An 11842-nucleotide genomic window follows, 5' to 3' on the forward strand; every position below is an offset into this window, starting at 1 on the left:
TGTCGCGGAATGTACCGAGAGCCAACATCACAAAAAGACTGCATCGGATCGGACAAGCTGGAGTAATCGGAGCTAGAAGTATATATCAAGACATAGTTGTCCATAGTTTCACAGTCGTAGCAACACCCAAGCTAGATTTGAAATCTGTCCCCAGACGGCGTTAAACGGGCAGGGGAACCTACTGGTCTGGAGACTATAGACGATGTCTAGCCTCACCCCCATTTCCCCCTGAAGCTGTGAGGAGAGTTAGGGCAAGGTTGAGCTGTTGACATATCGCACAGGGACTTTTGTTCAGGTGAGCGAATGGGAGGTATTTCCATTCTAATGAAGTATAGCGGCGATGTGGACAAAATATGATTAGGTGGCGGGCTTTATCAATGTTTCTGCTTCACGTGGAGCGAAGTTGCAGCGACAGCTGGCCTAAACTGAAGGGTGCGGGGACGAAGTTCGGGCTTTGAACCGGGTAACACTTACGACGATGGTACATACGTTAGTTCAGTAAACGTCAGAGCAGTTGCGGTCAGAGAACCTTCCATAACTGACACAGCTGGGTGAGAGCAGAATAACAGCTTACTAAAAGCATATTCTAGCAATACAGCGTCATTTGAGTATTTCGAATTATTTATTTATTTGATCGGGGTTTCACGCTTTACTTATTTCGAATCAAGACTTAGATATAGGTGTATTTTGGTGGAATACATGTAGAAGATTAAAGTCTTCTTTTTAGCCATGTTTTGTACATATCTGATAGCTTGGGAAGTTACATGCAGCTATCAGTTTTAGCGTTAAACACTAAACCTGTTCTGTTAAATGGCTAGAGTGCGATAGAATAGGTTATGACATTGCTTCAAGGTATTATGTTATATATGATAGCCTTGCTCTGTTGTTCCACCAGAATGCTGTTGTTGGTATAGTGGAGCATTGTATTATTCATATCATGCTGGCTTCCTCTCCGGTCGTACGTGGGAAGGCGGATGGTCGTGGGTTTCCCCCGGGCTCTGCCCGGTTTCCTCCCACCATAATGCTGGCCGCCGTCGTATAAGTGAAATATTCTTGAGTACGGCTTAAAACGCCAGTCAAATAAATAAATAAAATGTTTTATCCATAACATTATATTCCGTTGCTATAGCTTTGTTTGTATTGTGTAAAACTATGAAATGTGACAGAGAATTTTCTCCTGGATTTACACATCTTCTCCTGGATTTACACATCTTCGCATGTGTTTACATATATTCTCACGGGTTTACACATCTCTTTGATCTAGACATGTTCTCATAGATTTACACATCTTCCCATGGATTTACACATCCTCGCATTGCTTTACACATGTTCTCATGGATTTACAAATTTTCTCATGGATTTACAAATTTTCTCATGGATTTACACATCTTCGCATTGATTTATACATCTTGATTTAGACATCTTCTCACTGATGTACATATCTTCTCAATGATTTACACATCTCATTCATTTAGACATCTTCATTCTCATGGATTCACATATCTTTGCATTGATTTACGCATCTTCGCATGCATTTACACATTTTGTCATGGATTTACACATCTTCTCACTTCAATGCATTTGTGGGGCCAAGGAATATTGTTAAAATCTCTGTGTTCTTTCGTTTGGTCGACACCTGGCATTTCCATTTCCTCGCCTAAACTTGATTATCATTCAATTAATTACTCAATCAATCAATAAAACAATCAGTCAAACAGTGGTTTTGTATTTGCATTTTCAGTAGACTTTCTATTAATGCTATATATTGATGCTTATTGTATTACATTTACATGCCACATTGAACACACAAAGGTTAAGCCGATAAAATGTAAATTTCTCCCAAGTTATAACATGGATCGGTAATACAGCCAGGTAAAGTACTGCAAGGTGTGCAGGGAAACTTCTTTCCCAGGCCATATATCTGTATACTGCTATTTATTCATTTATTTGATAGGTGTTTTACGCCTTACTCGAGAGTATTTCACTTATACGACGGCGGCCAGCATTATGGTGGGAGGAAACCCACGACCATCCGCAGGTTGCAGGCAGGCCTTCCCACGTACGTCCCATGAGAGGGAGCCAGCATGAGTTAGGTTTGAACTCACAGCGACCGCATTGGTGAGAAAATAGCTTGCACGCCATTGAGGCCCCTATACTGTTACGACACATACAATCAGATGCACATGCCTATCGTTCATTTCCTTTAGTCACTTTCGATACAGTGGTTATGTACTGTATTAAATTTTGTAGTCATGGGCTCAAGTTCAGATCTAGTTATTTACTGATCCGTCAGTTATTTTTCCCGATGTGGTTCAACTACGGCTTTAAGTCAGGTGATTTATCAGTGACGAAGCCAGGTACTGGAGTTTGTTCTGGTCAGGTTCCACCACCCATGAAAACTAGCTTCTCTTAGGCTCTATCTGATAAAAAAAAATTCATTAGTGAGGCGTAAAACACCAATAAAATAAATACATTAACCTGAGATAGTGCATGTACATCTGGAGAGCCGAAACTGATCTCACTCAGTACCGTTGGGTGCTCAAATCCAGTTCTCGCTGATTTGATTACATGAATATGCGTGTAAAATGTATATGCTATTTTCTTAGTTGACTGCGCTTTACCTGACTCTGTTGTTTCCCCTGACATTCTTTTCTCTTGGCTTTCTTTTGTTTCGATGGCTTTTTGTTGTTTCACCTGGCTTTGGCTCGCTTTTTGGGGTTTCCCCGATATTTTGGTGTTTCCCCTGGCTTTTGTTCAGGCTTTCTGCTGTTTCCTAACATGGTCTTTTGTTGTTTCCCCTGTCTTTTACAGTTTTCCTTGACTTTTTATTGTTTCCTATGTATCCTTTCATGTCTAGTTGTTGTTTTCCCTTCTGTCGTCTTCGGTGGCTTTCTACGTGCCATTTCCCCTGGCCTTCTGTTGTTTCACCTGGCTTTGTGTTTTGCGCTGGATTTCTGTTGTTTCCCTTAGCTTTTGCTGCTTTCGCTGATTCTTTTATCCCACTTCTTCCTGCCAGCAAGGTTAATACTGCGATTAGGCTTCATAATCACCCTTGCTTTACTGTTCACATGAAAGTGTGCATTGTGGCCCTCCTACTTCCGCCGTGGGACTTTCAGGCAATCATTGATCGCCTTTGTAAGTGTGTATTTCTTTGTTTTTTGTAGCCAATGCATGTCCGCTCGTGTCTGATTTATTCCTTGACACAGCATTACGCAAGAGCAAAAATAAATGCTATGAACGGTGATGTGCTTTTATCGAAAAGAACAGGCTGCGGGAAGTCACTGTGCTGTTAGTCAATACTCGTGATCGATAGTGGATGACGTCGAACAGCCAACGTAACATATGTTGTTTTTGTTTTGCAATAATTTCTATCGTGGCTATTTTGTCTCAAAATAACCGTCCCCGCGATAACCTTAAAAAAGTCGACGTGCAGGGAATTATGTTTTGAGCTGGAATTTTCACGTCTGTTGTGAAATAGATTTATTCCATATACACCACATAGTTTTCTCTACCTCCACTTTCCAGTGTTATACTGTCATGTACTCTTGTCAGTGCCAGTAGATCTTTGTAAAGTGGAACCTGAATGAGCCGTGAATCCTGGATATTAGAAAGGAAAGTTCAGGGCTTTGAAGAATTAATATGGCTCAGTAAATCAAGGCAGATGATGTTGGACATCGCTAGCTAAATACGTCTAAATGAAGATGTCAATCCTACCCACTAGATTTTGCTGTTTCCCCTTGTTTTTTTTTTTTATTTACCCTAGCTTTGTCGTTCCCTTGCTTTCTGTCGGCTCCCCTGGTTTTCTGATCCTCTCTTTTCCTCTCACCCTCTGTTTACCCGACCTTTTATTTGTTCTCTGGGTTTTTTCATGTTTCCCCTGGTCTTTATTGTTTCCCACACAGTCAGTCCAAGCTTCTAGAGGGACCTTACGTTTTGTTACTGAGGTACGTGTTATACACTGTAAAAACTAATCTGTTGCGTTTAACATAATATTCAACATAATATGATGTTAGGTACATCACAATACCCTGTTACAGCACAAAAAGCATATACAACACCATAGCCTGTAGCAATGACATAACCTATTCGGCCAAAGCATAGTGACCTGTCGGTTTAACAAGTTAGTTTCTGGAGTGTACTACGTATAACATCGACCTGTCGCCACAATGCATCTTCATGTTTGTGCAGATGTTAATGCAAGTGGACACAAACATACGCATGTAGGCCCTACCATTGTGCTTATGTAGGCCCTACCATTGTGCTTACGCAGGCCTTACGATATTGCTTTGTAGGCCTTACCATAGTGCTTAGAGCTTATGTAGGCCCTACCATTGTGCTTATGTAAGCCTTACCATAGTGCTTATGTAGGCCCTACCATTGTGCTTATTTAGGCCCTACCATAGTGTTTATGTAGGCCCTACCATAGTGCTTATGTAGGCCCTATCATAGTGCTTATGTAGGCCTTGCCATTATGCTTATATAGGCCCTACTATTATGCTTATATAGGCCCTACCATAGTGCTTATGTAGGCCCTACCATTGTGCTTATGTAAGCCTTAGCATAGTGCTTAGTGCTTATGTAGGCCCTACCATATTGCTTATTTAGGTCTTACCATAGGGCTTATTTAGGCCTTACCATAGGGCTTATGTAGGCCAAACCATTGTGCTTATGTAGGCCCTACCGTAGTGCTTATTTAGGCCTTACCATAGGGCTTATGTAGGCCCAACCAATGTGCTTATGTAGGCCCTACCATTGTGCTTATGTAGGCCCTACCGTAGTGCTTATGTAGGCCTTGCCATTATGCTTATATAGGCCTTACTATTATGCTTATGTAGGCCCTACCATTGTGCTTATGTAAGCTCTACCATAGTGCTTCTGTATGCTCTACCATAGTGCTTATGTAGGCCCTACCATAGTGCTTATGTAGGCCCTATCATAGTGCTTATGTAGGCCTTGCCATTATGCTTATATAGGCCCTACTATTATGCTTATATAGGCCCTACTATTATGCTTATGTAGGCCCTACCATAGTGCTTATGTAGGCTCTACCATAGTGCTTATGTAGGCCCTACCATAGTGCTTGTGTAGGCCCTATCATAGTGCTTGTGTACATGTAGCTTAAGCTTTTCTACCCGCACAGTGTCCCTGAAATGATAGGCAGGTTTGCTGAAATAGCATGCGCGTTTGCTGGTGCGGTAGTGGCTATAGTTTACGTTTGCTAACACACTCTTCCCCACAAACCGATGTGCCTGTGTGTATGCTGTTAGGCCAAGTGTTCATGGTTGTTGATATTTGTCGTTGTTGCAGTGATGGCGTGTTAATGTAACCGCATTGGTTTGCTGCCGACCAGTAAGAATGCCGGATTACGTGGAGTTTGATGACCCCTACGACACGGATGGCCTGTACGAAGTGGAGTAAGTATAGGCTGGTTAACGGGTAACATTCCTCCTTGTGACTGTACCATGGAAAGGTGCAATATACGCATGTGTTTTTGTTTTGTTTTTTTTAGCCCTGGACATGCCACTGGGCATTTATTCAGCTCTTGACCCAGATTTCACAAACCCTTACGCTTAGCGCACAAAAACAACCTTTAACGCCGAAAATCGGATTTTCAGATCGCGGTGTCAAATAATCCGGAATATTGGTTACGCGCACCCGAGCAACATTTGTTGTCCATTTTTGAAGATTTCAGCGACGAAAGAAGGTCACGCGCGATATACTTCAAGGCCATGCAACTCCAAAACGTTGTGTCACAGCTTCCATTTTGCACGTGCTCACATAACATTTCCATCGACGGTGATTGGTTGTCCTACACGACAACGATCTCACAAGATGTAGATTGCCCACAGAGGAGCAAAATCTTGTACGCGTCTCATTGGTTTCTAGATTCTTTGTTGCCCAAAGTTAAACAAGCTGAAATCTTTTAATCAAATTTTCCAGACTCAGGAATTCTTGTTGTGGTTAACCGCACACGTGTACTTTTGGAGGATTTTTTGTTGTCTGGATCAAGAACTCGCGTTTTCCATAAGAAATGTTGCCCGTATGCGCTGGGCTTACAATACCCACGTTATCTGGGGTTACAGTGTGTAGTATAACGATCATTTTTTGGAATTTACTGTTGATTTACTGGACATGCAGGATTTTACACATTCACAATGGAACAAAAGTTACAAAGAAGCACGGATCTAAAACAACAAGCTAAGCTAAAACTAGTAATAGGGCAAAATGAATATTTTCAGAATAATGATGAACTGTATCTTGGTGTGAAGACAATATTCACATATTCATATTCAATATTAAAGATGTAGATTAGAACGCTATAGCTAAACCTGGATGTTATGTTATGCAGATCCTCAAAATATCATTAAAGCTTCTGTCAATTATTTTTATTTCAGTATTTATACGCGCACAGAGTCATTTCCCGAATTTTGAGGATATTTACTTAAATTATGTTATATCGTGTCTTCAAGATGACACTTGTCACAGGCTGGGTACTCATAAACCGTCAGTCTGAAGAGATACTTATTACATAGATAAACAGAGTGCAAAATCTACGACGTTACAACAGAGTGAAGTCCCTTTGCGACGTGACGTCTTCGATTGACGGCATGGCATATCAATCGTCGGGTGGGGCCTCCTTGACTCGGTTAGCGCCCTAGCGCAGCGTAATGGCCCAGAAGCTTCTCACCAAACGGTCGCTGTGAGTTCAAGTCCAGCTCATGCTGGCTTCCTCTCTGGTCGTACGTGGGAAGGTCTTCCAGCAACCTGTGGATGGTCGTGGGTTTGCCACCGGACTTTGCCCGGTTTCCTCCCATCATAATGCTGGCCGCCGTCGTATAAGTGAAATATTCTTGAGAATGCCTTGCTTTGTTATGAAATGTCACTCACTTGTCGTCATAGCGATCGTAAGTAACTGGGTACAACTAAGCGCAGTCGACCTACGCGTAGGTTTTATGTCGTAAACATTAACAAATTAAAACATAACGATCGCCAGCAACTGGCGGCGTCTGATCAGATTCAGTTCCGTTGCGCCGGGGCTGACTACGACTGGAGGTAACTGTGGGCAGATACCCTATAGCAACATGACTGTTTGGTGGGGCCCCTTGAACACGGTGCGTGGATGTAATTGGTATGATATAAAATCCCTTTAAGTTGTCTTTTCTTTCGAAATTTAAGGTTCCTTAGAAAATTCTCTTGTCCAGCTTTTCTACACTCCTCATGTACATCATATGCTTTGCCTATGCCTTGCAGGAGGCGTTGTAAAAGTACGGGCTAAGCCTCCAAATATCGATGCGCTTATATTCCACCTGATCAGTCCACTCGGTGGTCGCCATTTTAAAGGTGTAACACTTGCATCACTGGAGCAACTTTGACGAAGAGGACACAAGCACGCGTAGATCGACGGAACTGGGTACAACTGGATATTGAACTTCGAGCAACTACTGAGTCAGCCATTGTCGGTGATCACCAGCGCGTGTAGATGGACTAAGACCAGCGTCCGACCGTATGCTCCCAGTTGCTTCCAGCTGTTCTCTTTTGCTTCCAGTCGCCAAAAACCTAATCGCTCGCATTCGCAAGGTACATCTAAGGCTTCAAGTCGGGGTCACAGTAAGGTAGAACATGTTCAACTCCGAGCAGCTGCTGAGTCAGAAAGAGGTGGTCGCAAGCGCGAGTAGACCGACTAAAAAAAGCGTCCGATCGTATCCTCCCAGTTGCTTCCAGTAGCCAAAAAACCAGATGCTCCCGATCGCAAGATCGATCTACTCGAAAACTGCGTACTGTACTATCCCGTCTGTTAAGTCTTGACGGAGCAAGAGTCCGGATTTCCAGCGATTAAAGGATGTACACATGTATGTTATCGCATATGTCATCGCTTATGTGCAGGTCATCCAGAATTTCATACCGGATCTGATATGCATCTTTCATAACACGGTGTTAAATTCTATCAAAATAGCTGTTCCCCTTGCTTCAATCTGATCTCGAACCTTATGTTCCCCAAACACGGACATCTTCAGAGGCTGAAGTAGAATTAGCAAAAACAAAATGTATTGACGTAAACTGCAATTTTATTTCTAGTAGACGTCAAATTATTTGGTCTAAAATTACTCAAAATCCTGTGTTGCTATCACTTTTACTATACGATTACATTGTAAACGCTGGTCAGTATAACATACTGACCATTCCGGTTTGTTCCAACAGTGATATACCAACATAAATGAGCCTCTTAATTTTCACAGAAAGTCTGTTGTCTGAGCGATGCTAGAATGTTTTCTGTTATTACCACACAGTAGTCAGCCATAGTCAACATAACATCCCATTAGTCCAATATGTTAAGTTAATAGAGTATGTTATATTTAACAGTATATGTTAGAACACATTCTAGCATCACACTGACAACAGACTTTCTGTTAGTATTAACAGATCATCTTCTTGAGTGTACAACTGGCCGCCATAAAACGGCATTAAGCAACAAAATATGAACAAGAGAGACCGTAATTTTGGCAGACGATTTTAATCAAATGTACAAGCGTCAAAGTTTGCACAGGAGTAGTTTTCGAATACAGTGAGGCGAGCAGCAAACTGCGCTGTTTGCACCACTGAAATGGCCGCTCGAATGCTCTGTACATTACATGCAGTACATAACTATTTTATATGTTGATGGACAGAGAGCAACACAGTGATAAGGTAGCGAAACTTGGCGGGTATTTACAAACGGTGTTAGAATCGGATCTTTGGCTAAATTTTGCAGGAAGAAAGTAAGGCCGTACCGTTGATAAAAGCGGCTGTTTTCAAGCCACGCCTTTCAGGGCGTGCATGAACCCCAGCGTCCAGATATTGCTAGTGGGAAGGTCTTCCAGCAACCTGCCGATGGTCGTGGCTTTCCCGCGGGCTCAGCCCCACTTCCTCCCACCGTGATGCTGGCCTCCGTCGTACAAGTTAAATATTCTTGATTATTAAACCACCAACAAAATAGAGAAATAAATCAGATACTACTAATATCAATGCTCCACGCGAGCTGCATGAACCACCTTCAACTGAAATTAGCCAAATTATCATGTAGCCTTGGTTTAGACGCGACTGGACGCGCGCAATGTGTGCAGCTTTCACTCTGAAGTTCTTCACCGATAACGGAAACTTTTGGGCTGTATCTAACTGCGCATGTGCACGCTCAGTAAAATTCGGTCTATATCAGCGATATGTCGAAAACTGTCTTTTTTATATAATGTGCACGACACAGCTGTTATACTGTTGATCTGCTGCAAAGCCACACTTATTTGTTCAGTCCATGATATGTCAGCTGCGTTCAATACATAAACTATTTAGCCATACACTGCACTAGCTAGTGATGCCTCCTTGGCCGAGATAGTTAGCGCGCAGGCGCTAACACATTGACCCTGAAGTGTCTCACCAGGGCGGTCGTTGTGAGTTTACTCCAGCTCATCATGTGCGAAGGTCTTTGGGTGGTCGTTGTTTTTTTGGGCTCTGTACGGTTTCCTCACACCATAATGCCGGTCGTACAAGTGAAATATTCAATTGCCATCAAATAAGTAAATAAATAAACGTTTAGCCGCCTGTACCAACGCTCGGGCGTCTATACGGGTGTTCTGGTACTTGTATCAACGTTTTGATGCCTGTACGAGCGTTCTGGTATTTGTATCAATCCTCTGGTGCCGGTACGAGCGTTCTGGTATGTGTACGAACGTTCGCGCTTCTGTACGAGTGTTCTGGTATTTGTATCAACGTTTGGGTGCCTGTACGAGCGTTCTGGTATTTGTATCAACGTATGGGTGCTTGTGTGAGCGTTCTGGTATTTGCACCAACGTTCAGGCTTCCACACGAGCGTTCTGGTGTTTGTATCAACGTTCGGGTGCCTGTACGGGTGTTGTGGTATTTGTATCAACGTTCTGGTACTTGTACGTGAGTTCCGGAAGTTATATGAACGTTCAGGTGCCTGCACGAGCGATCCGGTGTTTGCGCCAACGTTAGGGCTTCCATACGAGCGTTCCGGTATTTGCACCAGCGTTCGGGCTTTCGTAGGCGTTCAAGCTTTCCGTATTTGTATCGACGTTTGGGTATTTGCGCCAACGTTCGGGCTTGCATACTAGATTTTCACTGTAAATTTTAGGAATCAGCCTCTCTTGTGCGTTATCGAAGTCATACGAATAAAATGTGCAATACCAAGAAATCGATCCATCTATAGATCAATCAATCAATTATCCATTAATCCGGTATTTTTCTTCCTCAGGGAGCTGCGCGTGAGGCTGGGGAATCTGCTGCTGATGACAGCCGTCATTATCACAGGACTCTTTATGCTTTTCATCTTGTGGAAGCTTTGTTTCGCTGACGAGGGAGAGACCCCGGGCAAACAGCCCCGCGGAACCCCTCAGGCCGTCTACGCACACGAGATTGAACCGGGCTTTGTCGTTCTCCAATCCCAGGACGGACAATTCTTCCGGATTTTACAGGAGTACAGCGAGGCCAAATGGAATAGGCCATCCGGAAGACATGGACCCGTTACTGGAAGCGAGAACAACGCGCCACTCACGAGAACTGACAGCAGCTCCACCTGGCGGGGAGTTTCTGAAGCAGAGGCCACGGTGTACGCGCCACACTACACCAGCGCTCATTACCAAACACAACCCTCAGCGCCTCTCCCGCCACCGTCCCCGCCGCACTTGGGCGCGCCTTTGACACCTCTGCCTCAGCTGTCCACAATGTCCGACAACGAAGTGATATACTTTGATCGCAGAGATTTATCTCCACTTCCGCCGCCTTACCACGCCAGGGATTAGAAACCGTGTGCATCAAGAACTAACACTGTGATGAAAAAAAAAAATAAGAGTGCACAAAAGATGTATGCAGAAGAATCCTGAAAATGTAATGCAATCGTGGGGTAAATTTTAGAAACTTCTGTCGAAAATATTCGTAAGAAGCGATCAAAAGAACATCCATCCATACCTTCAATTGATGTTTAAATAAGAAATAACATCATAAAGTTTCTTGAAAATAGGTCTTGTCGCTTGAATAGTTAAAGGCCAATCGATTAGGTTACTTGTTCATTTAAGTAAATACAAGTATTAGTAACAAGCCGTTAACGGTGTCAAGCTTACGTTTCAGGCGTCTGGTTTTTAATCCAGCATTAACTGTCTACTCTTTCACATGGCTAAAGCAAAATGCCTGAACTCACTTCAGCCTGATGACCACCCTCAGGTTCTTAGGGTGGGTTTAAAATAATCGAAGTGTGTATTTAAAACATGTTGTTACTGTTACATAGTAGGGTGCATTCATTCTTGGTGTAGGCCTACTTAAAATAAAGTGGAACAGATGGAAATCACAATAATGGCGTGTTTATTTTTGATCGAAAAGGACATGCAGTAATTGGACTCCTCCTTTACGTTGGAAAACTCAGATGAAAATGTACAAGAGGTTTCATAGTGGAATGAAGCCCAGGAAAATCAGTGTTCCCTACATGGCGCATAGAGCCAGGGAAAATCACTGTCGCCTGTGGGATAAAACACGTGGAAACCACCGCCCCCAATCGGATATTAAAACATGGGGAAAGCACTGTTCTCTTTTGGGTAAAACACGGGAAAATCACTGTTCTCTATCGGATATTAAAACAAGGGGAAAGCACTGTTCTCTTTTAGGTAAAACACAGAAAAATCACTGTTCTCCATCGGATATTAAAACAAGGGGAAAGCACTGTTCTCTTTTGGGTAAAACACGGGAAAATTACTGTTCTCTATCGGATATTAAAACAAGGGGAAAGCACTGTTCTCTTTTGGGTAAAACACGGGAAAATCACTGTTCTCTATCGGATATTAAAACAAGGGGAAAGCAC

General features: G+C 42.9%; 1 protein-coding gene across 1 annotated transcript; it reads left to right on the forward strand.

The window, feature by feature from the left end:
* Window positions 1-11330, forward strand: LOC135463117 (uncharacterized). Its single transcript, XM_064740439.1, has 3 exons — window positions 1-295; window positions 5308-5414; window positions 10247-11330. The coding sequence occupies exons 2-3, from the start codon at window positions 5356-5358 to the stop codon at window positions 10791-10793; spliced, it is 606 nt and encodes a 201-aa protein (XP_064596509.1). The 5' UTR covers window positions 1-295; window positions 5308-5355; the 3' UTR covers window positions 10794-11330.
* Window positions 11331-11842: the final 512 nt, after the last annotated feature.

This window comes from Liolophura sinensis, chromosome 2 (genome assembly GCF_032854445.1).
Source record: "Liolophura sinensis isolate JHLJ2023 chromosome 2, CUHK_Ljap_v2, whole genome shotgun sequence".
NCBI classification, from domain to species: domain Eukaryota; kingdom Metazoa; phylum Mollusca; class Polyplacophora; order Chitonida; family Chitonidae; genus Liolophura; species Liolophura sinensis.

Bases quoted from the DNA above. Each gene is read 5' to 3' on its own strand.
- LOC135463117 (XM_064740439.1), top strand. From the start codon at position 5,356: ATGCCGGATTACGTGGAGTTTGATGACCCCTACGACACGGATGGCCTG. The intron at 5,415-10,246 runs GTAAGTATAGGC...TTTCTTCCTCAG, and splicing joins GATGGCCTGTACGAAGTGGA to GGAGCTGCGCGTGAGGCTGG.